Raw genomic sequence first — 22,311 nt, 5'->3', positions numbered from 1 at the left:
TTTCTGCTGCTGGAAACCAGGAGCACTGTTTCACCAGGGGCTTGGCTGGAATTACTCCCTTATTTGGGATGGAACAAACTTTCCACCATAGTTAGTGGCAAATATTCGCCTTAACCTCTTTTGAAAGCCAGAAAGCATTTAGCAGGGTGGGCAGAAAAACATCACCATCCATTGGGACCAAACTGGTTACTTCTGTTTCACAAGTAGAAATCCAACACAGAGGTCAAGGCGTGCTTGGCAGCTCCTGCCTGTTGCTTGTACAGCTGATAACTGGTCTACTTTTGCCAGAAAAATAAATCTTGCCACCATTCAGATTGATTTAGATCCCTGGTTTAGGAGTCAGTTGCATTATTAAAACCAATGAGAGCTCTTGGGGCTTGCAGAAACAGTCCAGTTAGGGTTTCACAAGCTGTCACATCTCAGCCAAGTGGTGGAGCACACCCCAGTGCAGATCTGAGATAAAACAGCATTGGCTTCACCCATGCATTTCCCCCCTTACATTTGTCATGACTCTGCTATTATACAGCAATTCAATTTTGGTGGCTCAGTTTTGCATAAGGGCCCTTAGGGACCAAGCACAAATGGTTTTTGAGGTCTGCAGGCAGGCTCTTTGCTTGAAGGCAAAGGATTTCCTATCACACCTAATCCCCTGCAGACAACTGAGCATACACAGACCCCATTATAGAGACTGAGCCCTGGCTCAGACCTCTGCACATCAGCTCACAGCAGAATCGCATCCTGGCTGAGTTGCAAAAAGCCTCCAATCACCAATACTCAGAAAAAAAAAAAAATCACTTCCAGTTTTAATGAAATGCATTTCAAGTACCTGACTTCCAACCAAAATAGCAATAGTTTAAACACAAGAACAAGTGGCTGTAAATGAACACGTGGGAAGCACTGAGAGCTTTGGACTATAGCGACCTGAACATCAGCACTGAGATGCCAGAAGGCTTTGCTGCCAATGCAACAGCTTGCTTACACCTGAGATTCACTGGTATGTAGGCTAACTGTTGCCAGGTACATGCTGATATCACTTTTTTTTTTTTTCTCCTCTGAAAAGCAGCCAATTAGGCAGCAAGCACCAGCAGTTTATGCTATCGGTCCCTGCCTGCTCCATGCCCAGCGGGAGCAGACTGGGGAGGATGCAGCCTGATGACGAAGCTGTCATCCCACGCAGGCATTGCTCCAGCAAGGTTGGGTACCGCTCCTCAGCACATTTGCATCTCACCGTAGTCTGGTCCAGCCCCACAGCCAGCATCATCCTTTCCCAGTGCTAGATCTGGGGCTGGACAGTTTAGTTTCTGCTGTGGATACAGTGAGCTGAGAGAGCCAACTGAAGCAAGTAGGGGAAAGAAAGCATGGCCTCAGACGAGATGTCCTCTCAGACCAAGGTTTAACCACATAAGGGTGATTAAAGTACACTTCACTCATGCCAAGGTGAATTTCATCCCTCCCGTGTGAAACCTGCTTTTTAATCCAGCATCTTCCCCTCCTTCCCTCTCCTGCCATGACATTCTCTCCCTCCCACAACATTTTTCAATTTTGATTATATGTGTGCAATTGCACCATTTTCTCCTCTCCTGAAGGTGAAAGGGCGCAAAATACCCTGCCATGTAAAACCCTGAGTTTTTTCGCTTCCACCCAGTGCATCCCTGATCCAAGTCTAGGTCTTAACGCTGCAGCTGCCTGTTTCGGTGCTGTCATTGCCTTGTGTTTCCCCAACAAGCCACTTCAGAAAGTCTGAAAAGGGCAGCGCAGCTCCACTACATCAAGGAGATAGGATTAGATCTAATCTTGTTTATCAGCACAATTAAGGCTCTCATTCAATCTTCTTCCCAGACTCCAGAGCAGGAAAGAAAAGATCCAAAGCACTTGGCAACTCTGCAGAGGAATTAAAAGTTCACATCAAAGTCACTGCAGTCAGGATGAGTGTCACAAGTCAACAATACCTGTTTCAACTAGAAATCCTGTGTTTTCTTTTGTATACAGAAAAGGCAGAAAATACCCGTATCAAACTTCCATTAGATAACCCCCCAGCCCTACCCCTGCCACGACTGCAGCAGCACATAAAAAAAAAAGTTTCCAACAGCACCAAACGAGCACAAAGTAACATGAAAGGCACTGTCTCAGAATTCAAAGTCCTCATCGGCCATGTCGATCGCCCAGGCAAACTTCTCTCTCTGTGTCTTGTTGTAGATCTTCTCAATGGGCACACCAAACTTCTTGCACCTGTACAGACCACAGGACAGCAGTGGGAGATGTGCTACCCATCCCGCTCTGCTCCCACCGCAGCGGTCCTCTCCGCTCGGGGTGCGGCATCCTTCACCCATGCAAACTCCTTAGCCCCAAGCTCCTTAAGAAATTAACTTTGTGCCACTGCCGATAAAGACATGCAAAGCGACCCCATCTTGCCCTGAGGAAGGAATATCCTGCAAACAGTTATTTGCAGCAAGGGAAGCCTTAGCTTTGGATTTTGTTGGCCTCCCCCAACATCTCCAGGGCTTGGGCAGGTTTCTCTAGGCAGAAACAAAGTTTATTCCTTTCCCCCCAAAGGCTCAGGCACGTGTTTATCCCCCTCCCCAGGCAGGGCTACGTGATCCACATGTCTCTAAAGGATTATTTGCCCCATAGCATGCCCAAGACTTACCAAGCTATGGTAATCCTGGGGTCCAAGTAATTCAGCTTGGACGTGCCCAGAGCTATCTGCTTGTTCTCCTCCTTATCCGTGGCCTGGACGTTCAACTTGGCCAGCTGCTCTTCCAGCCGCTTCAACAGCTTCTTTTTCTTCTCCACGTTGCTGAGGCCAGAGAAAGAGCAACACAGCATGTTAAAGGGGAAAAGAAGCAGTAGAGGTAAAATACAGAGGGGTTCTCCTGGTCTGCTGTTGCATGGGAGCCTGATGGGAAGCCAATGAGCTTCAGTTCAGAGTAGTCTCTACACTCACATTAAGTTCTACAAGGCCTGAGCCTAGAAATATTCTAGAACAGCAGAGTCAAAGACGCCATTCAGCGCTAACCTATTTCTCAAGTACTTTGACCTGATAAGACACTTTTATAAGAGTTATTACCACCAAGGTTGGGCAAGCACAAAAGCCAGCATCCAGCGAAGACAGTCTCCCTCAAATCCAGGCTCCAGGAGCAACGACCATCTCTGACAACCTGCTCTGCATCTCACTAACACAGGGCATGAGCAGAAAACAAGAAACCCCAGAGTAAAACATAAGATACAAGCCTTGTTTCTCTCCTCTAGCCTCCTCCTGTCTCTGACCAGGAAATCACATTTAGGCTCTGGGAGAGAGGGGCAAATTTGGACAGCCCCCATGCAATGACTACTGCAGAGATCAGATAGGCCACAGTCCACCCTGCAAGTGTCCCACAAGAGAAAAAAAAAAAAAAAAAATTGCATCAAGGCCAGTCTGTGTATCCCCAGCTCCAACCTCAAGCTAGGCATCCTTTGCACCATGGCATTTGTAGGATAATTCCAAGCCAGCAGCTTGGGTTGGAGTCTCAGTATTCAGCGAGGTGTCCCCTATCACAAAGGAGCTTTTTGCAATCCTCTTGTTGCAAGGAACCATCCACGAGACCTCCACCCATCTGCCAGGCTACCATGGGACAGGAGACACCCGGTACCCAGCAATGGCATGTTGGGTCTGATGAGCTGCACGTAGGGTGTTGGGCCACACCATCCCCATCCACAGGGCGCAGAGATCCCTCTGCAAAAGAAGATTGTAAGGAAGAGTCACTCACGCTTCTGCTTTGGCATCTTTTGTGTCTTCAAACTCATCTTCAGCTTTTTTCAGCTCTTGCTGGCCCTCCTCAACCTGTTGCTTCTTGGCATCGATCTGTGAAGGTAAATACAAAGTCAGCCCATGCTCCTGTCCTTCCCAGAGGTATCAGCTGCCTCCCTCTTTCCCTTTCATTTGCCACACCACTCCTTAATTTCTTACCAGCCTTACTCCAGCCCCAACAACTTGCCCCTGCAGCACCTGCTGGAGCTCAAGCATTTCTTAGCATCTTGCTAAATATCCTTACAGCACCGACACCAGAAATACTTGCAGCTCTTATCTGTTCATCCTGCACAACTGCCCGAGACTGACTGCCTCGTGACAGTGCTGGAGCCCTTTGCAAAGCTCCAAGCTCACCAGCAGAGTGTGAACAAAAGCTGAGGACAATTAAAAGTGGTAGCTTGAGGTATTTCCATAGCAGACCTGTGAAACTTCAGCTGGTCCTCCTGCAAACAGCCAGACGGAAAAAACAATTTCCCTGGTCCCAAGCCAACTGGGTCAAAGCTGTACCATCACAAAAGACACCCAGCTTGGTTTGTAGACACCAAGTGATGAGAACAAAAAAAAACAACAAAAAAACAAACCAAACTTTGCGCTATGTGTGCTTCGTCCAGCATTTTAACTTACCCCATCCCCCTCTATCCCTGGGTTACTGATGTCTCTGCACCGATTAAAAAAGCCACTATTCCTGGTTCATCCCCCGCCACGCTTGATCAATGTGATCCCTTTAGGCATCAGGTTATTCACACTCCCTCTCCCCATCCTGCCCCCCCCCCCCCCCAAAAAGAAAAAAAATCAGAGGTGAGATCAGGTCTGGGGGCTCTCAGTTTGGTCTGTCTCACCTTGGTCTGGAGGTTTTGCATCGACTTTTCAAAGGTTTTCGGTGTAGACCTCTGATGGTTGCATAGGATGGCCACAGCTCTGTTAGCTCGGTTGTAGGAGAGGAGCTTTCCTGCAACACTGTCTTCAGCTGGAAATAAACAGAAGCATCACTATGTCTCCTTTCTGGGACTTGGGAAGGCAGGGAACAGACCAGAACAACAAGTTGTTTGCTTTTCCCATCCTTTGTCAGGGAAGACCAATACTGGTTATGGAAATTGGTAAAAGACACTTGAGCATCACTGAAACCGATACTGTGCCTCATCACTCATGTATCCAAGGCAGGCAAAAATAATGCAAGCAACCAGCAATGCAAGGAAGGGGGAAAAAGAAAAACTCCCATCTCGGCTATCAATTAGTCAGACTATCGCTGAGCGGGTAACTATTTCTCACTTAACATGATTCCCAACCTGCTGCATGCCCCCGTAAGTTACATACCACCCTACAACGTGGTGTATCACCTGCCGAGGAGGGGCAAGCAGTTCTAGGGAGCCCAAGGCAATGGAGGGACATCGCTGAGCCCATTGGCCACACAATGCAGCTGGTGATACCACAAACGCTGTTAGTAACTCACAGTTAGTGAGTGCCTTGAGCTGCTCCTGCAGGGTGATGGAGGCATTGTAAGTCCTGAACACTTTGGCACTCAAACCATCCATCAGACTCTGGAGGTGTCTGTTCAAGATGGATGTCTGAAGGAAGGAAGACAGAACAGAGTCAAGGGGAAAGGAAGGAAGAGAACAAGCAGAAGCCAGGACAATAAAGCACTTGCTTTTCAGACCGTCTTCTACCTAAGCAACCAAATTAGGCATTAAAAAAAAAAAATCTCCTGTAGCTTGCAGATCTACTTGTTGGGTCAGGCCCTGATCTACCAAGAACTGGCACAAATTCCACCTAAACCCACAAAAAATTTCTCTGGAAGTCAACAATTTCTGCCCATCTATGTCCAAGAGGACAAATCTCGCATCCAATATTACATCTCACATTTATCACATACGATATTCTCTGTTCTACGGACCACATGGGGCTTCAGTCAGACTGCAAATAGAAGATGCTAAGAAGAGACATCTGGGGTTTGGAGGAAGCCTTATTTGTACCAAGAAAGCCTATCACAGATAAATCCTATAGAACCAGAGAGGAGCAGCCTCTTCAGAGGAAAGATGGGCAAGTGGCTTTGTAGGGGATGCAGGCAGAGGGGGAGCATGGGTGGCAGCACCCCATATCCCATACTGAGGAAGAGGAGGGAGGAGGTTTTTGCAGGGGATTGGCTCAGGAGGGGAGGCTGCAGCACATGTCTCCAGCACCCCTGTGCTCCAGCAGCCTCTCACACTTCTGCTGAGCCCGGCCAAGGCGTGAAAGCGTCGAACAGCTGAGGTTTGACACCTCCAGCAATGCCCCGAGCACCATGTGTGTGGGCAGGCTTTCCCAGGCTAAAAAAAAACCCAGGCAGATGATTTAGGGGAGGGAAGAAGCAAAACATCTCCTTAGCAGGGACACAGGTTACTCGTGGGTGCAGGCAGGCAACCAAGCCTGCGTTCAAAGAAGCAGAGATGCTACCAGTTCAGAAAGAGGATAGGGGGGGAAAAAAAAAAAATAATATCACAGCATCCCAACAGGGTGTTCAGTTAGTGGAGTTTCTGGAGGGGAGATAGTTAAAACCAGGGTAAGGGGTGACACTGATGCAGCACCACAGCCTGGGAGCCTGCAGGCTGGCCAAGGATGTCAGGGGTTTGCTTCTATCCCCTCTGGGCATTCAGCACTGTTTCAAAAGCTTAGAGGTGACAACTCACATTGAGCCTGTCAAAGAGGTCGTCTGCTGGGTCCTTGTTCTTCATGAAGAGCTGCAGGTTCTTGAACACCTAAAGAGAAGGAGAGGATGGCCCTGGTCAGGGACAAGGAGCAAATTGCTCCCAGACATCTCCATCTGCCGCCCCATCCAGGTAGACTCCGTTTCAGGCTTGTGTAGTACACACCCTACCACACCACCAACCTTCTCAACTTCAAGGGCTGCCACTGGGACCTCAAAGCCACTGGTTCCACAGGCTGTTTTCCCCCATCTCTGCTATCCCTGGCACTCCACCATTAAAATCGTCTATCCCATGGGCAAAGCAAAAAACCAGAACATCAATGAGGACAGTTCAAGTCCTAATGCCCACCAGTCAACTGAGGATGCTCCAGCAGGAGGCAGGACTTCTCTCTCGTGGTTCATGGGCTAGAACAACCCTGAAAGCCCTACCCCAAAGTTTCTCCCCCTTCTCCAGGACAGGGTCAGGACGTGTGCATCCTCGTCACCCAGCGCTGTTGCATCTCACGCACATGCTGCTGCCACGGTGTTAAAGCACAGGAGGCATCTTTGCAACGGGTTTCAGATGCAGATTTGGGACCGAAGGCCGCTGAGTGAACCGACTCACCCAGCTAACCCTGCACCAAACTGTCATGCCAGCTGCTGCCTCCATTTCTGCCCCACTCACCAGCTTCTCCACCGACACTTTGTTGTAGTAACGGATCGAGTCTTTCCCGAGGAAGTCGAACTCCACCACGTGCTCCTGCCCATCCAGCCTGGGGTGCAGCTTGATGTGCTCCACGCGCAGGGAGCAGCAGCCAACCGTGTCCGCAGTCTCCCCTTCCTCCTTCTCATTGCCGGCTCGTAGGGCCAGCTGGAAGGAGACGGCAAATCATCCATCTCGGCCCACCTCAATTCCCCTTTCCAAGGTTATTAAAGTGGACGTGGACACCCAGGGCTGGTGGCGGGGAAGAAAGGTTTCTCAGGACAGTGCTTCAATGAATGGCTACTGGGACCCTGGTGGAAACCAAGCAGTGACTGCCTCCAGCAGATTATTTCACTGCTTTAAGGAAACCCTAAAATATGCCCCCCCCCCCCCCGCCCCAAATAAAGTTATCCAGCTCTCCAGTGGGGCCTTTGCCATCACACAGAGACACACACGCAGATAAAGTCCAGGAAGGACAGTACAGCTCCTGCACGGCCACACAACTGCAGCCTCACACAAGCATCAGCAGACAGTAGGAGTCACCATCCTTCATGATCGTTGCCAGATACCTCATGAAGAGCAACCCTGGCTAGTACAACCAGCAGACACCAAACTAACTACAAGGTGAGGTAGATCAGGTAAGCTAAGCCCAAACCTCAGCTGGGATGGGGGACCTGGGGGCCAGGATGAGGCTGCAGATACCTTATCGATGAAATAGAGGGCCACTGCTCTTTGCCGCTTTTTCATCTCCTTGGACTTCCAGTCGGCTCGGTACTGAGCACGGATTTTGTGGACAACATCCTTCAAGCGCCGGGCTACCTCATATTTCTGCCAGTCCTTCTCCCCCTGGAAAGAGAGGCCGAGTTATTTTCACCCAGTGCCCCATCTTCCTTCCACCCCTACCAGTCAGACCCTGTTCTAGGAACACCTCCAGCATCTAAATACTGCTCAAACCCTCTTGTTTTCTTGAGAAAAGTCTGCAAGTGGAAAAATCAGAGCAGAAACAGCTCGTCTAGGGTTTCTGTGCCCTCTACTGGCTGTGCTGGACTTGGGATCCTGGCCAAGTCTGAGCTGCTCATAGTCTGGAGGTGTTTTCCACCAGCTAGCAGCCAGCACACAGCGAGCGAGGAGCAAAGTGGTCAAGCATTGCGTGGCCGTGGCCACTGCTGCCTGGACACCACCAGCGTGGAATAACACAATGCACTTGCTCAGTTGTGCCCAACTTGCATGCAGTCTCCTTATTTGCTTTGAGGACTGGAAATAACTTTAAATCACCTTTCCTTCCCCACAGGGTTCACTGCCTCCCTCCCACGGCACTACATCCGAGATGGTGATCCCATCTCTCCCTACGCTCTATTTACTGACATGAAGTAATTCAACCCCATAGACTCTGGTCCCTGTGGACCCTCTCAGCCCCTGCCTGGCTCTCAACAGCCTTCCCTGGACACACATGAGCAGCACAGCTCAGGGCTGGCTCTGCCAGTAGCAATCCATCCCCTGGAATAGGCTTGATGCTTAACAATCATCTCTGTCCTTTTCCCTTCACCACCCAATGGCACACCGATTAATTTAGTTTACCCCCTTTTTTTCAGGAAAAAAAAAAAAAAAAAAGTACTTTTTTGCTGACACACCACATCTCTGCATTCCCCTGATCTTTCCACCTGGCAAAAAAGCCAGTGGCCCAAGAGGCAAAAGCTATGTCTCAACAGCAGCATCACTCCAACCTTCAGCTTGGAGCTGGGGTTCAGCATGATGTACTTCAAAGTGTTCTGGATGTTTTCCGTCCATGAGGCCAGCCAGGTAACCGTGTTATCGAAGCGCACCTCCTTCCACTTGTGCCCTTCTGGCGGCTCGGGGATCTTGGAGTCCCTGCGGGCAGAGCAGGGTTGCAGCCCTCAGACCATGAAGAAGAAACAGGTCGTCAGCTAAACTGCTTCTTCACAGACGAGCCAAGGATGGTCAACACATCGCAGCATTTCTTACAGAAAACATAGAGCCCGCCCAAAATCGCTCCACAACACAATCAGGTCTTTATCTTTTGTATGCTGGGGACAACAGGAGAACTTGCTGGGCTGGTGGGGAGTGTTTTGAATCAAGGCCACAAGGTCTTCATATGGGTGGTTTAAGACCAATCCAACTCACATAACTTAGAGGGTAAACACTCTTAACCCAATCACTGCTCTTCCTCCCTCCAGTGACTGTCCCGATGCTCCAAGCCAGCATGAGGGACCCATAAAATGAGGAGGAATGGCTCATTTGGAAAAGGAGCACAGGAGAATGAGTACAGAGTTGTCTCTTCTTCAAAGGGGCCAAAGGACCACTGCGGTGTTTGCAGTTGGTGTTGGGTGAACAGTGGGAGCACCAGTGAGAGATGGCAGCTGCTGACCAGCTTTCTGGCCACCGTACATCCAGAGAAACTAAAAGTCAGACCTAACTGCAAAGCAGACATCTGGAGGTGACCAGGAGGTGATAAAAGGGCTCCAGTGAGTTCAAGCCTCAGGGTGTGCAAAGCAGTGATTTATAGGAGATAGCAAAACCCCACAGTACCTCTAGGCAGAAGAGGTGTGGGGCTGCTTTTGGGACTGGGGTAAATGGCAAAAGCTCAGCTCTTCCTGTGGCAACTCACTTGCTGCAGTTGATGACAACGTCTTCTGGCATGATCCTCTTCTTCAGCATGCCCATTTTGGGGTGGTCACCACGGCCACGGAAAAGCCCCGGCGGCTCAGTTTTGAAGTTGCCTATCTTCTCCCGGTGCCCATCAAGGATGCAGTACCCATACTCCTCCTGGATCTTATCCGCTTCCTCCTTCAGTTTCTGAAACGAGGACCATGCCACCATCATCCCATAGGATGACCAAAATCCCATGACTTATGCCTGCCTATCGCTACCCACCTTTCCGTGGAGAAAGCAAGGCTGGAAAGGCAGAGCTCAAAGGGTTGGAGGAAGAGGTGAGCATGGGTCCAAGTCTGCTCCCAACAAATGGCTCATCTCCACCTACTTTGCAAAACCTCACATGATATGCTTGTGGAACAAGCCTGTGTGCCACCAGCCCCTTAGCAAAATCCCCCATCCTCTGGACAGGGCAGGACCCCAAACCATGGTCTGAGGATGACTGGTACCCTGCAAAGCCATGAAACGTGCAGCATCTGCCGATAAACTTAATGAAGAGGGGTGTGAGGGTCATGGAGACAGAGCTGGGCCAACGGCCAAAGAGGTCCCAGGTCAGGGTGTAACACCAGAAAAGGAGACAAGCAGGAGCCAAAATACCCCAGCCTGATCCCAAAACATATCAGCCAGTCCCAGGTGTCATAGGACACAGCTCTCACCTGCTTCTCCTCTTTGGAGAGTGCTTTCCGTGCCTCACTTTTGTCCACAAAGTACTTGTGGATCTCCCTGAAGTCACACTTGTCCAGGTCCTTGATTATCTTCTGCTCCTTTGAGGTCATCTCCTGAGCAAGGGATAAGAGGGATTAGGTAAAGCCAGGAAGCAAAAGGGACTCCGCACAGAGCTGCTGCCTATGCCTCTCCTTCACAGAAAAAGAAATAAAGACCCATACTCCAGTTCTTCAGAAAAATCAGAAGAAAGCAGCCACCCCAGCTCTCCTAGCCACATCCACCCAAGGGCAGACAAAGCTGCCATGCCAGGAGGCCGGGCTGCCCCTGGACACCTAAGCCTGCACCCACAGAAAAACAAAATGCAGCCAGCTCTGGGGTGGAACAACCTCTAACCTCTGCTGTGGAAAGAAGCAGTCCCCAAGCATGACTGCAAGCAGCCTGCAGGGACAGCAGAAGCAGCACCAAAGGTATTCGGGGGCACATAAACTCGCCCTAGTAGGGGTCTTGCTTTTATTTGCAGATTGAGCTGTGGTGCTGTGGGACCATGAGGTTAATCCTTCAGAGGGACACGTGCCCCAAGCCATTTGTGAAGGTGTTTGCAAGACCCAGCACCTGCTTTCTTAGGTAGCATCACTAAAACTCAGAGAGAGCACAAGTGCCAATGTGAAGCTCTCGAGGATGTTGCAGACAGCAAGCCCCAGCCCAAACCCACAAGGAGCAAGGAAATAAATCATAAAATATAGAATCTCATAATTATATGATTATAAATAAAGAACTAAGCCACAAAAAACCTCATCCCCTCCATCCCACACTGCAGCCTAGGGATGACAGGTTTAACGCTGAGTGTTTAATGTGGAGGACAGACAGCAAGAAAGCCCTCACAGGGAATGTACCTTCCTCCAGTCATTGAAGAAGTTGTTCTGGAAGATCTCCTTGGTCGTGTATTCATGATCGAGCATTTTGGCATAGAATGTGGCAATTTCCTCCGTGGCCAGGCTCAGCTTCAGGGGTTTGCCTAGGAAGGGAGAGGACGTTTAGCATCAGTTATGGGGACAGCACAACCCCGCAGCCCCAGGCAGTTTTTTGGCCAGTCCCCACGCTCACCACAGTGCCAAAACAGGGACAAGGGGTGAGGGCAGACACTGGCAAGCCTTCAGCACCTCCCTGCACCAGGCACAGCCTCGCCTGCGGATCAATACCCGGAGCACTTGGCACGGCGGGATGCTGTCACAGCCCGTCTGCAATCACATGCTTCGTTTTCTTTTCCAGGAGAGCGGAAATCCTGATTTATGTTAAGGTCACTGGGCCACAGGGCTTTCAGCAGCCACCATGCCATGATGAGTCCCAAACTAATGGTTCCGCAGGACAACACAGAAAGATTTGCTTTCGGACCATGATCACTTCCAGGACCATGCTGAATAGCCAGGAGCCCACTTGGAGAAGTTTCATCTCAAATACTTTCCCACACAGATGGAACAATCACGGGAAGCTCAAAGCTGAGATTTGTGCAACAGATAGAGATGCAAGAGCCTCTCATGGTTGTCCAGTGAATCTTGGATCATTTCTTGGAGGTGGCAAAGCCACTGTCCTCTCCTGAGCTCTTTGGCTAAAGCCATGAAATCCAGTGAACTCAAGGAACATCTTGGCTCTTCCTAGGAAACCAATACTTTGAAATAGCTTTTCTAGGCAAGCTGCAGGAAAAGCTGCAGAGCTCCAGGAGACAGTTCAATTCTACCTGCACCAGACACTCTGGTGTTTGAGGTTCCTGACCTCCACCTGAACTGCAGGGCATGGTGGGTCACAGCCTTATAGCAGCCCCACAACAACCTACACACACCACCAGCTCAGCCATGGTCCCTTCCTATTTGGGGTTGCTGCCTGTCCACAAACACTTTTTCATCCAGGAACGGTGACACCTTTTAGCAAGCGAGCCAACGTCACCCAAGATCCCAGACCAAAGCCATCAGCCTAAATGCACGCAACACAGATGGGTCTCCAAAAGCTCAGAGGCCACAGGGAAGGTCCAAACCCTACGCAGGACTACATACAGCTGCCAGGGCTCCTCCTCATAAATCCAAAAAAAAAAAAAAAAAAGTCTCCAACAGCCCCATCGATGTCCCAGCAGTGCCCTCTGGTGACAGCGTTCCCAGATACCTCGTTTCCCCAAATTGCCCATTTTTTTCCTCCCGTGAGAACCCCACAAGGAATAAGAAGCCCCAGTGAGGGGGCTGAGGAGGACCAAGACCCCATGGGACCGCAGTTCCCTCCCATCTCCAGCATCCCTTGGCCAAGTCCCAAGGTCCTTCTTGCCTCCTTTCCCTTGATCTGTCAGAAAACAGTTCAGGAATGGAGCCAAGAGCAGGGAGGATAAAGCAGCCCAGCAGGCAAGGTGGGAAACCAAGGAGGATGGCAGAGACCTGGATCCATCCTGCCAACCTCTCAGCCCCTCCACTGGTGCACTGAGGTGCTGTAAGGCGATGCGCGGCGGCCCTACGGACAACATCGGGAGCCATGACCGGGAGCTCGGAGCAGCCCAGCCAAACCCTGCAATGTCTTGGAGGGCAAGTGATGTGTCAGTCACTGAGGCCACGGGACAGCCAAACTGCAGCTCTCAAAAGCAAAAAAAAAAAAAAAAAAAAAAAAAAAAATCACATTTTCCCAGCTTGCAGGGAAACCATGCGTGAGCTGACTTAAAGCTCAACCCCAAAAAGCATCTTAATGTGAAAAAATTATTCTTTTTTTTTCCCTCCGGTCCATCTTCACAAGAGGTATGCAAGGACTTCAGCAAACAGCATCAAGATCCATTGCTTCCCCTCCAAAAACTTAGGGTCCAGCCCCACACCACTGCATGTCCTGCAGCCAGGAGAGGCTGTGAGCCGAGGTGCAAGTCCCGAATCCACACACAGTTGCATTACAGCACCCTAAAACCAGCTGCAGGCACCCTGTTCGGGGAGCTCCGCATGGGAGGGGATGCATGAAACACCCTGCAACCATCAGGAGCTCATTAGCTTCCCAATCACCCCATAACTCCTACCACGTGCAAAACCCTCCAGGTTTAACCCAGGGTTCAGGCTTTATCCAATGGGATATTTAAGCCCTTTAATAATTTGTGGTTTGCAATACTTCCCCCAACACATAAGAGAAGATACCGGCTCTTCAGCCGGGCAGAGAACTCCACGTGGTCCAAGTCCCATCACAAGGCAGACGTACCATCGTAATAAAACTGGACATCATCAGGCAGCGGCTCGTACAGGGGGACAAAGTAGGGTCCTCGGTGCTCCAGCTGGGTCCACTTTACCCCATCTTCTTTCTTCTCCTCTTCCCACCTGGAACACATGCACAGGGTCCCATGAGAGCATCCCAACCCCTGGGGTCTGGGACCTTCTCCCAAGGTCACCCTGGGAAGATGTTCTGTGAGCACTGACGGTTGCAACAAACCCCAGGTGAAATCCTGTTGTCTCTGCTACTGCCTCAGTTTCCCCATTCTTTCAAACGAGGAAGACTGCAATGCAACCTAGGGAAAGGTGTCCTGAGGAAGGGGACACGCTTGGTGCGGTGACATGGAGGGATGCAGGGCGAGAGTGAAGGGATGGATCAGTCAACACACAACATTCACACCTACTTATACCTATGATCTTAATGCAAATAAGATTTTAATGCGCCTCTCCCCCCTCCAGAGCAAACAGAATCTTAAAGTCACTGCAAGGCTTAGCTGTGAAATGAAGATTTAAAAATTTAGAAAGTTAAAAAAAAAAAAAAGTAGTCAAAACACCCACCCTGAAGATCAGGAGAACAGCATTAAAGAAATAACCCAGATCAGGGGCAAAGGAAGAAGTCCGCTGGAAGAGCGTTGCTGACAGTGCTGCATGGGACAGGCAGGGGATCTGCACCCTGCAGCTCAGCACCAGCCTGGCTGGCACTGACCTCTTAACCCCAGCATCTCTGGAAAAAAAAAAAAAAAAAAAAAAAAAAAACCAAAACCAAAAACCAAGGATTGCTGGGAAAACACAGCAAGATTTCACCCTGGGGAAGAAAAACCCCAGTGTTTCTCGCTCAGCGGTGCCCCGGAAATATTTCCGATCTTTCTCCTCCCCACGGGAAGCGTGGTGGAATAAATCAATCACATCAAAAGTTGCACTGTGCCAGGAAAACATAGGGGAAAAAAAAAAGATATTAAAGAAAAAAAATCAACAAGCTACAGAAAACCTGGCTGAAAGCATCTCGGAGACAGGCAGCCGCAAGAGTGATTTGCGGGATGCTGCAAGGGCTTCATCCCTCCTCCCAAACCCACGCGATCCCCCATCCCGGCAGAGCATCGCCCGCACTCACCTTTTACAGCCCCCCAAACCCAACCGGAGGCAAACGGGGGCGAGCCGGGGATGACGAACCCTTCAGCCGAGCAGCGAGGAGGCGAGACGCCGGTACGTGCCACCGACCGCCCGCGGAGATAACGAGGCTGGCGGACGCCCAAAGTCACCCCAAGCATCTCGCCCCGGCACCCCACTACCCACCGGGACGTGGCGATGCCCGAGGCATCGCCATGAGAAGCCACCACCGTGGCCAAGCAGTCCAGTTTGTGGCAGTCCCCACGTGCCAGGGCAGCGCAGCCTTACGGGAAACGTAGTCCTGCACGTGTTTCGGGGCAAAACTGCTGCAAATCGAGCTGACGCTACGTACCGGACTCTCGCCTCCGTGCCAAGCTCCAGCCCCCCAAACAAGGCATTACTTAGCAAAAAAAAAAAAAAACCAAAAAACCTGCTTAGTCCCACTTTGCGTGCCACCCTGTGCCTCACAAAAGCTGTCCCAAAGATCCAAGCACCCTTGTCTGGGATAACACCCTAACGGCTCCCCACAGCCTGGGTTTGCAACAGGCTCCAAAGCATCCAGCCCCCTAAATGCTCCTTCTCTGCCCCAGACATTGGGGTGCTCTGGGAGAGAGTGACACCAAGTGGCTAAAGCCACTGCTCCCGGTCACCTCGAAAAAAGACAGCATCCATCAGCCCCACTCACACGTCTTTTCCCCATGCTCTTCTGCCAAAAAGCTCGCCTGGGGTTATCCAAACCCTGCTGCAAAAGGGAAGAAAAAAAAAAAATGCAGTCCCTTTATATCCTCTACAGCTCCCTGATATGGGTCCCGCTGTCTTGAAAGCTGTTTTATTACAGGGGATTGTACAAATCATCTTCTTCCACCAGCCATGAGCATCTGCCTTCCCTGGCTGGGCACCAGCAAAGCTATTTCAAGAGGAATACATATTGTAAGAACAAAAAAACCCCCTTACTATACAAATACTATTTTGTATTCAGGACCTCCTGTTATCTCTCATCCCTTTCCTCCTGCCAAGAGTGTGAGTTCAAGGCTTCAGACAATACAGCAGAGCAGTTAAGAACAGTAATAAAAAAATAATAATAAAAAAAAAAGAATTTTCACAGTTTCACCCTAAGAAATAAAACTAAAACCTCAATTGCATCAGCATTAGACCTGCCCACGGGCCAAAGGCATGCAGGACGCTTACCATTTCCACTTGTTTTCTGCATCTTTCTTTTCTTCCTCTTTCTCCTCCTTTTTAGGCTTTTTGTTGTTCTTTTCTTCTCCTTCTTCCTTAGATTTCCTTTTCCGGGTTTTCCCTGGGGTGTTCTCCTCTTCATTCTTCTCTTTGCTCTTCTTCCCCTTCTTTTTCATTTCCCCCTCTGGCTTTTTCTCCTTGATTTTCTGCTTTTTCTCTTTCCCTGGCACATCTCCCATCCCTTCCTCACCCTTCTCCTCCTTCACCCCCTGCCCAAACTCTGCACTCTGTGTCTCTCCCCATCCTTCATCCCCCCTCTCATCCACCTCCTCTTCCTCCTCTTTTATTCCTTTTCCATCTTCACTTTCCTTTCCCACTCCATCTCTCTCCTCCAGCTCATCTCCCACTCCTTTCTCTCCTTCCTTCTCATCTGTCTTTTCCACCTCTTGCTCCTCTTCCAACATTTTTTCCTTCTTTATTTTCTTCTTCCCCACCCTCTCCACCCCCTCCATTTTCACCTTCTTGCGCTTCTCTGCTTTCCCCTTCTGCTTTTCCCTCCCGTCACCCCATCCCTGGGTGCTGTTGCTTCTCCCTCGCTTGGCTCTGCCCCGTCCCGCTGCCCGATTCCTGCCTTCATCAGCACCCTCCTCCTCCTCCTCCTCGATGCCCTCCATCACATCCCCAAGGCTTTCCTCAAATTCATCCTTTTTCCTCCTTCCTTTTCTCAGCAATCCCTTTCCCTGCTGCTTCCTTTGCTCTTGCTTCTTCTCTCTTTTCCTTTTTGAGTCTCGGGCATCCCCTCGCTGCTGTGGGACAGGGGGGTCCAACTCCTCCTCACCCTCCCTCATAGTGGTGACCCCCAAATCCATCTCTAAAGCCTCAGGCTCTCCGGAGAGGGATGCAGTCCCACCAGCAACACCATCGCTTGGCTTTGGGACCTGCGGGCAGCAGCCATAAGGGAAGAAACATTGAGGTTGGGAAAGGAAAGAGATTATCCCAAAGACCAAGTGAATGGAGGAGGTGCTCAGGGACGTGCAGGATTGGGTCCAGCGGGTGACACATCCCCCCTCAAGGTTTCCTACCCCAACTCCAGCCTCGGTCACCGAGAGCCGCCGTCCTGCTGCAGGTCCTGCTCCCTGGGGTTTACAGTGTGACCTACAACAAAAGCACAGCCACTTGTCACCGCGTTGGTGAGCAGCAGCCTCCTCTTCCATGCAAAATTAGGGGATTGCTTCCAAACAAGCCCTTGTTTCCCTTCAAGCACCCTGGGTGCTGTGGCGAACGGAGATATCCCAAAGCAGCAGTGACCGGCTCCCATAGGAACAGGATTGCCCCAGGTTGCAGTTTACAGGATGAGGAAGCTCAAATGAGCAGGACCACAAGATCTCCAGACCAAATGGGGGAAGCCCCAAGGAAATGTCCCCAGAGACACCTCTGCCCAGGGAAGGGGACAGGTTTGCAAGGTTCGGCAGCACCAACAGAAAGCAGGACAGAGACAGCATCAGGCTGAGCATCGTGAACGCATTGGAGGAGGAAACCTTTGATGGGACACATCTCCTGGGACTGTGGGGACAGGGTCCCCCACTTCCCTCCTAAGAAGGCAGCCTGAGCATTGGTACAACAGGGAGAGACACAGCCTCATCAATGCAACAAGCTACGGGACAAGGAGTGTCCAGATCCATGACCTCCACCATCAGCAATATGGGTGGGGAACGTAGGAACGTTTCCCTGGTCAGCACAGAGGTCAGGTGAATTTTGAGGATTTCTGTGGGACTTGGAAACATTATAAAGCACCAACCTGCCCCTATAAAATACTTTCTCCCAAGGCTTCTCCAAGCCAGGCGGGGAGTTGGGAACCTCATCTTTGAATTGCTCATGCTCCAAAAAAGCAAAGCAAGAGATGAATGAGGGAGTAGCAAGCACAGCCTAAACCAAGCCTACGTCTTGTAGGTTGAGCCTACATCTCCGCAGGGTTGAGGTGATGGGGTCCCCTTGCCCACAGGGAAATTTGGGGCTGTCCCTACTGGCTCATTGCCACCTCCCACCCAAGCGAGATGCCTGCCAGGCTGCAGAGCATCAAATCCCCAGCTGGTGATCAGCACCACCACAAAGAAAAAAAACAAACCAAACCCAACAACTTATCCAGGCCAGCAGGTGAAAAGCAATGAGAGGACCATTCCTCCAGCTTGGAGCTGAGCTCAGACCCTTGCACCAGCCCATAGGTCAGACCCATTGCCTGCCTTTCCCCACTCCTGGCACCCCCCAGCAGCTTGGATGCACGGCCAGCTGCCCCAGTGCCACCCAGGAAGGAGCTGGGAAGCCAGGTTTCTCCATCCAAGGAGGGTGGTGATGTGTATCCTGCACATCTGAGCACAGAGATCAGAGCCACAACTTCTGCTTTTAGCCAAAACATCCTGCAGACATAGTTTTTGCAAGGGAAAGGGAGATTTTTAGCCCATTTCTAAAAGTTCGTTTAGGCTGATGCTATATTACCAGGCTGTGGGACATCAGAGCTATGCAGGGCTCAGGAAAGCCTTTGAGCCCATTTGGGATGGAGACAGCAAGTTCCCAAAAAACACAGGGGCTGGATGCTTCTTCCAGGCAGCCGGAGCACACGTTACACAATCTCCACTAAACTCATTAGGGCAAAAGGCCCGGCAAAACACGCTCAGCCCCTCCAATCTCATTAGCAGCTGAGCACCAGCAGATTCATGACTCAGAAGGCAAAGTCTTGCCGCCTTTTGGGATCGGCTCCTTCCCCAGAAAGTCTTATTAGAGGCCTCTCACCGGACATGAAAGCCCCTGCCTCTAAGACACAGAGAGGATTAGCCTGCTAAGGGAGCTTTATGAATTCAGCTTCCTATCTCTGCCCAGATCTAGCACGGGACAAGAGAAAGAAACACCCTTTTCCCAGGCTTTGCGAGGCTGGTTGTCCCCACTAGCATTTCCCCACCGCCTACTTCTGTATTTATGTAGGTATGTGCATCCGAGCGATCGCGCCCTGCTGACTCGAGCATCCTTGGGGAGGTTGGATGGGGCCAGGAGCCTCCCTCTCCACCCTCAAATCCCAGGATGGGGCCTCAAATTCCAACTTGCAATGGTTTTGGCAAGCTTTAAGGTCACTGAAAGCACCGGGATGTGGCCAAGCTGCCCATCGGCAGCAGGGCGGTCTCAGTGATACAGGAGGGAAAAACCAGGGCTGTGCAACCCCACAGCAAGAAGAGAAAGGACAAATTTCCAATTCCCTGGGCAAAAAGCATTCAGAAAGTAGCCCAATTTACCTTGAAGAGTCTTTCAGCCCCCCTGATGGCCCTTGGTGGAGGGTTGATTTGGTCTCATCCTGAAAGATATTAACAGTGTTGATCTGGGAGAGGTTAGATGGCATGGGTAGCCCAACAGCAGAATCACCCCCAAGGAATCACCCAGCCCCGTGATAGCACCCAGGCCACAGTACCCATGTCCCATTGACATTGCTTTCCCCTTCCTCAGCCACCTTGGCTAGAAACCAGGAGCCCAAAACAGCAGGCTTTTCCAACCATGAGGAGAGCTTTGAGGTTTTATGGCATTAGGAAATCCCTGTCTTACTTCCAACAACACTACAAAGGTATTTTACAGAGCAAATACATGAAAACTATCACCCCTCCTCAACCATCATGCTCATTAGATGTGTTGCTGCTATCGGGGACACCGGTCCAGAACAGCAGAAGGGATGGGAGGGCTCCAAAACAAAGATACATCAAATGACAGCTTATGTGCATCCACGCCAGCTCGGTCCTTAGAAGATTAAATGACCCTTGTAGCAGATGGCAATGGGGAAAGAAAGGTGGGGGGCAAAGCTACAGGGTGGGAAATACAACAAGGGTGAACAGAGGGCAAGGAGAAAAAAAAAAAAAAAACAACAAAGCATAGGGAAAATGGGGATAGGACCTAGAAGAAAAACTCAGAGCCCTAAGACCTGACCCATGGTGGCCACCAGAAATATTATCACACTCTTTGCATGCTTGTTTTCAAAGCTGAAGCCAGGTTCTTCTGCTCCTGGCCATGCAAGGCTACGTCTAACTACAGGGCACCCTGAAACCCATCCCAGCTTCACTTGATGCTTGCCAAGCATCGAGGCCCTCGTTATAAATTCTGACTTCCACAAGTTTCTCTTTCGAAGGCTTTCAAGGGAGGCCAAAACCACACAGGGATTTTTCTTGAAAGCTGCTGCTGAGAAGCTGCTGGGTTAACTCATTAAGGGGGGAAAACAACTGAGTTAATTATAGGTTGGTTATGGCAATATACACTTTCGTTCCCTGGGAATACGCCTGCTCTCATATTCACAATCCTTCAGCCACTGTCAGAAATCAGGTTGGTAAATTCAAGAGCAGACAGCCACGATCTTCCAAAAAATTCCTGCATGCAAATGCCTGGCATTTGCACCAGGAACACCGGCAACACCAGGACACCAACCACAGGCACCCTTGGGGGGTTTCAAGGCTGCAGCTTCAATTACATCCATCCAGGAGAGTTTGCTGACATTTCAGACACTTTGCAAGAGGGACGGAGACTCACCATGGGGAAGGGAAAAAGCATCTCTGCTGGTTTTACATGCCAAGAGGACAAGTGCTATAAGTTCATGTGGGCAAAGCAAAATGTAGGGGGAATCAGCCAGGATCTGTGCTCTCCAGCATCAACCCAAGAACAGCAGTGAAGACCAAATGCCTCAGAAAGGGATGCTGTCAGGATGAGACGAATCCCAAACTCGTGCTTGGGAAGTGACGGAGTCACTCGTGTCCTGGTGCTCCCCATTAGTGCCAGTTCATGCTCTTGGTCCAACACCAAAACGTGACTGATTCAACCCCAATGCCACATGCATCTGAGCTTCAGGCAATTTACTCTTTCATTTAATTCAAGATGCTCAAAGGATCCCTTTTAGGGGCTTGTACACAACCACAAGTTGTAGGACACCATCCTCACAGTTCCCTTGAGAGAAAAACACACGAGTGGTCCTTAATCCTTCGGTGCAGAGACCACCACATACCGACCCAGAGGCAGCTCCCTCCTCTGCTTGGATCCCATCCCGCAGGCTCAAGCCGAGACCTTTCCCTTCTGCAGCCTCTTGCTTTAGGGAGCTTCTTGCCCAAAGAGGAGACAGAGAAGGAACACAAGTTTTTCCCAATTAAAAAAAAAAAACCTTTTTGATAATCAAAGCAGCCCAAGGAGAGCAGAGTTGGACACGGCATTCTCGTGCATGACTCCGGGGTGAACCCAGATGGGGAACCCCAGCATGGGGGGGGTTGTGGGGGGCAAAGTCCTGCAGCTCCCATCTCCTCCTTGGCTGCCACCATCAGCCCCCTCCATCCAACCTGCTGATGACATTTTCCTGCAGCGGCTTCTCCTTGACCTCTGGCAATTTCTTCTTCTTCTTCCCTTTAACCGCAGAGGGCTGTGCAGCAGGACAGAGCAGGGTAAGGGAGCAGGAATTTCATGCGGTGGGTTTGATGCCCACAAAACATTCGGGACAGTCGCAAGGGCCACCCCAATGCCCAGGCGTGGAGAGCACTGGCTAGTACCTGCACCGTGCATGGTATTTCCTCTGGCTCCTTCTTCACAGTCTTTCTCCTGGGTGCCTTCGGCACCTCCTGCCCCTTCCCCGACTCGCTCTTTCGCTTCCTGGGGACAAGAGCAAATTCATTCCACCGAGGCCAAGCAGGCAAAGCCTGCAGCAGACCCCTTGGTGGTGGAAATAAGCCATGGTGTCATACCACGCTGCCTAACCCTTACGTCCAGCAGCACCAAAAAAGCACTCCTAAAAGGAAATTTGGAGGGATTGCCCTGCTGACCATTTTAGGGCCAAGCTGCCCAACAGAGCCAGCTGCAGCAAGCGTGATACCGTAATGCTGGAGGTCCCCAAAAATCCCCTGCCATGCCCCATGGTACCCACCTGCTACTGCTGTTCTTCGCTCCACTGGCCCTTGGGGCTCCCATGGCTCCGTCCCCTATCAGCTTTTCGAGATGTGACATGCGGTTAAGGCAACATCCTCAAGGATGGCCACTACAACAAGACGGAGACAGCAAATAGCCAGTAGCACCCCGGTTTTGCTCTCGGGTAAACCCCAATAGATGCTCACTCCCCAGCTCAACCCTGAAGTCTGCAGATACCCGCAGGGTTAAGCTCAGCTTTAACAAGGACCCAAGTACAGCATCAAATGGAAAAGTCTTGAGCTCAGTTAGGGGTGGTAAAAATAAAATTGCTGCTAAAATTAAAGGAAAGCCCCTCCAAATAGCATAGGAATTCCCAGGTCCATATAGGTAGATGGGGGTTGTGTGCTGGGTTGGA

At 50.6% G+C, this 22,311-nt stretch overlaps 1 protein-coding gene across 3 annotated transcripts; it reads right to left on the bottom strand.

The window, feature by feature from the left end:
• Window positions 1-790: 790 nt before the first annotated feature.
• Window positions 791-16,039, bottom strand: TOP1MT (DNA topoisomerase I mitochondrial). Of its 3 annotated transcripts, none has more exons than XM_041123180.1 (14): window positions 15,999-16,039; window positions 13,696-13,811; window positions 11,379-11,500; window positions 10,476-10,598; window positions 9,776-9,963; window positions 8,874-9,018; window positions 7,852-7,995; window positions 7,132-7,317; window positions 6,451-6,519; window positions 5,238-5,352; window positions 4,627-4,754; window positions 3,747-3,841; window positions 2,648-2,797; window positions 791-2,229 (listed from the first exon to the last, which is right to left on the bottom strand). In XM_041123180.1, exons 3-14 carry the CDS (start codon window positions 11,442-11,444, stop codon window positions 2,127-2,129), a joined length of 1,512 nt encoding a protein of 503 aa, XP_040979114.1. In that variant the 5' UTR covers window positions 11,445-11,500; window positions 13,696-13,811; window positions 15,999-16,039; the 3' UTR covers window positions 791-2,126. The 3 variants fall into 3 exon arrangements, with proteins under 3 accessions (XP_040979114.1, XP_029868339.1, XP_029868337.1); XM_030012479.2 differs by lacking the exon at window positions 15,999-16,039 and adding an exon at window positions 14,815-15,080; XM_030012477.2 differs by lacking the exon at window positions 15,999-16,039 and adding an exon at window positions 14,262-14,772.
• Between the last annotated feature and the right edge of the window lie 6,272 nt (window positions 16,040-22,311).

The sequence above is a fragment of the Aquila chrysaetos genome, chromosome 4, assembly GCF_900496995.4.
Source record: "Aquila chrysaetos chrysaetos chromosome 4, bAquChr1.4, whole genome shotgun sequence".
Taxonomy (NCBI): domain Eukaryota; kingdom Metazoa; phylum Chordata; class Aves; order Accipitriformes; family Accipitridae; genus Aquila; species Aquila chrysaetos.
The sequence above is the reverse complement of the archived record's forward strand: the minus strand, read 5'-3'. Positions and strand labels throughout refer to the sequence as shown.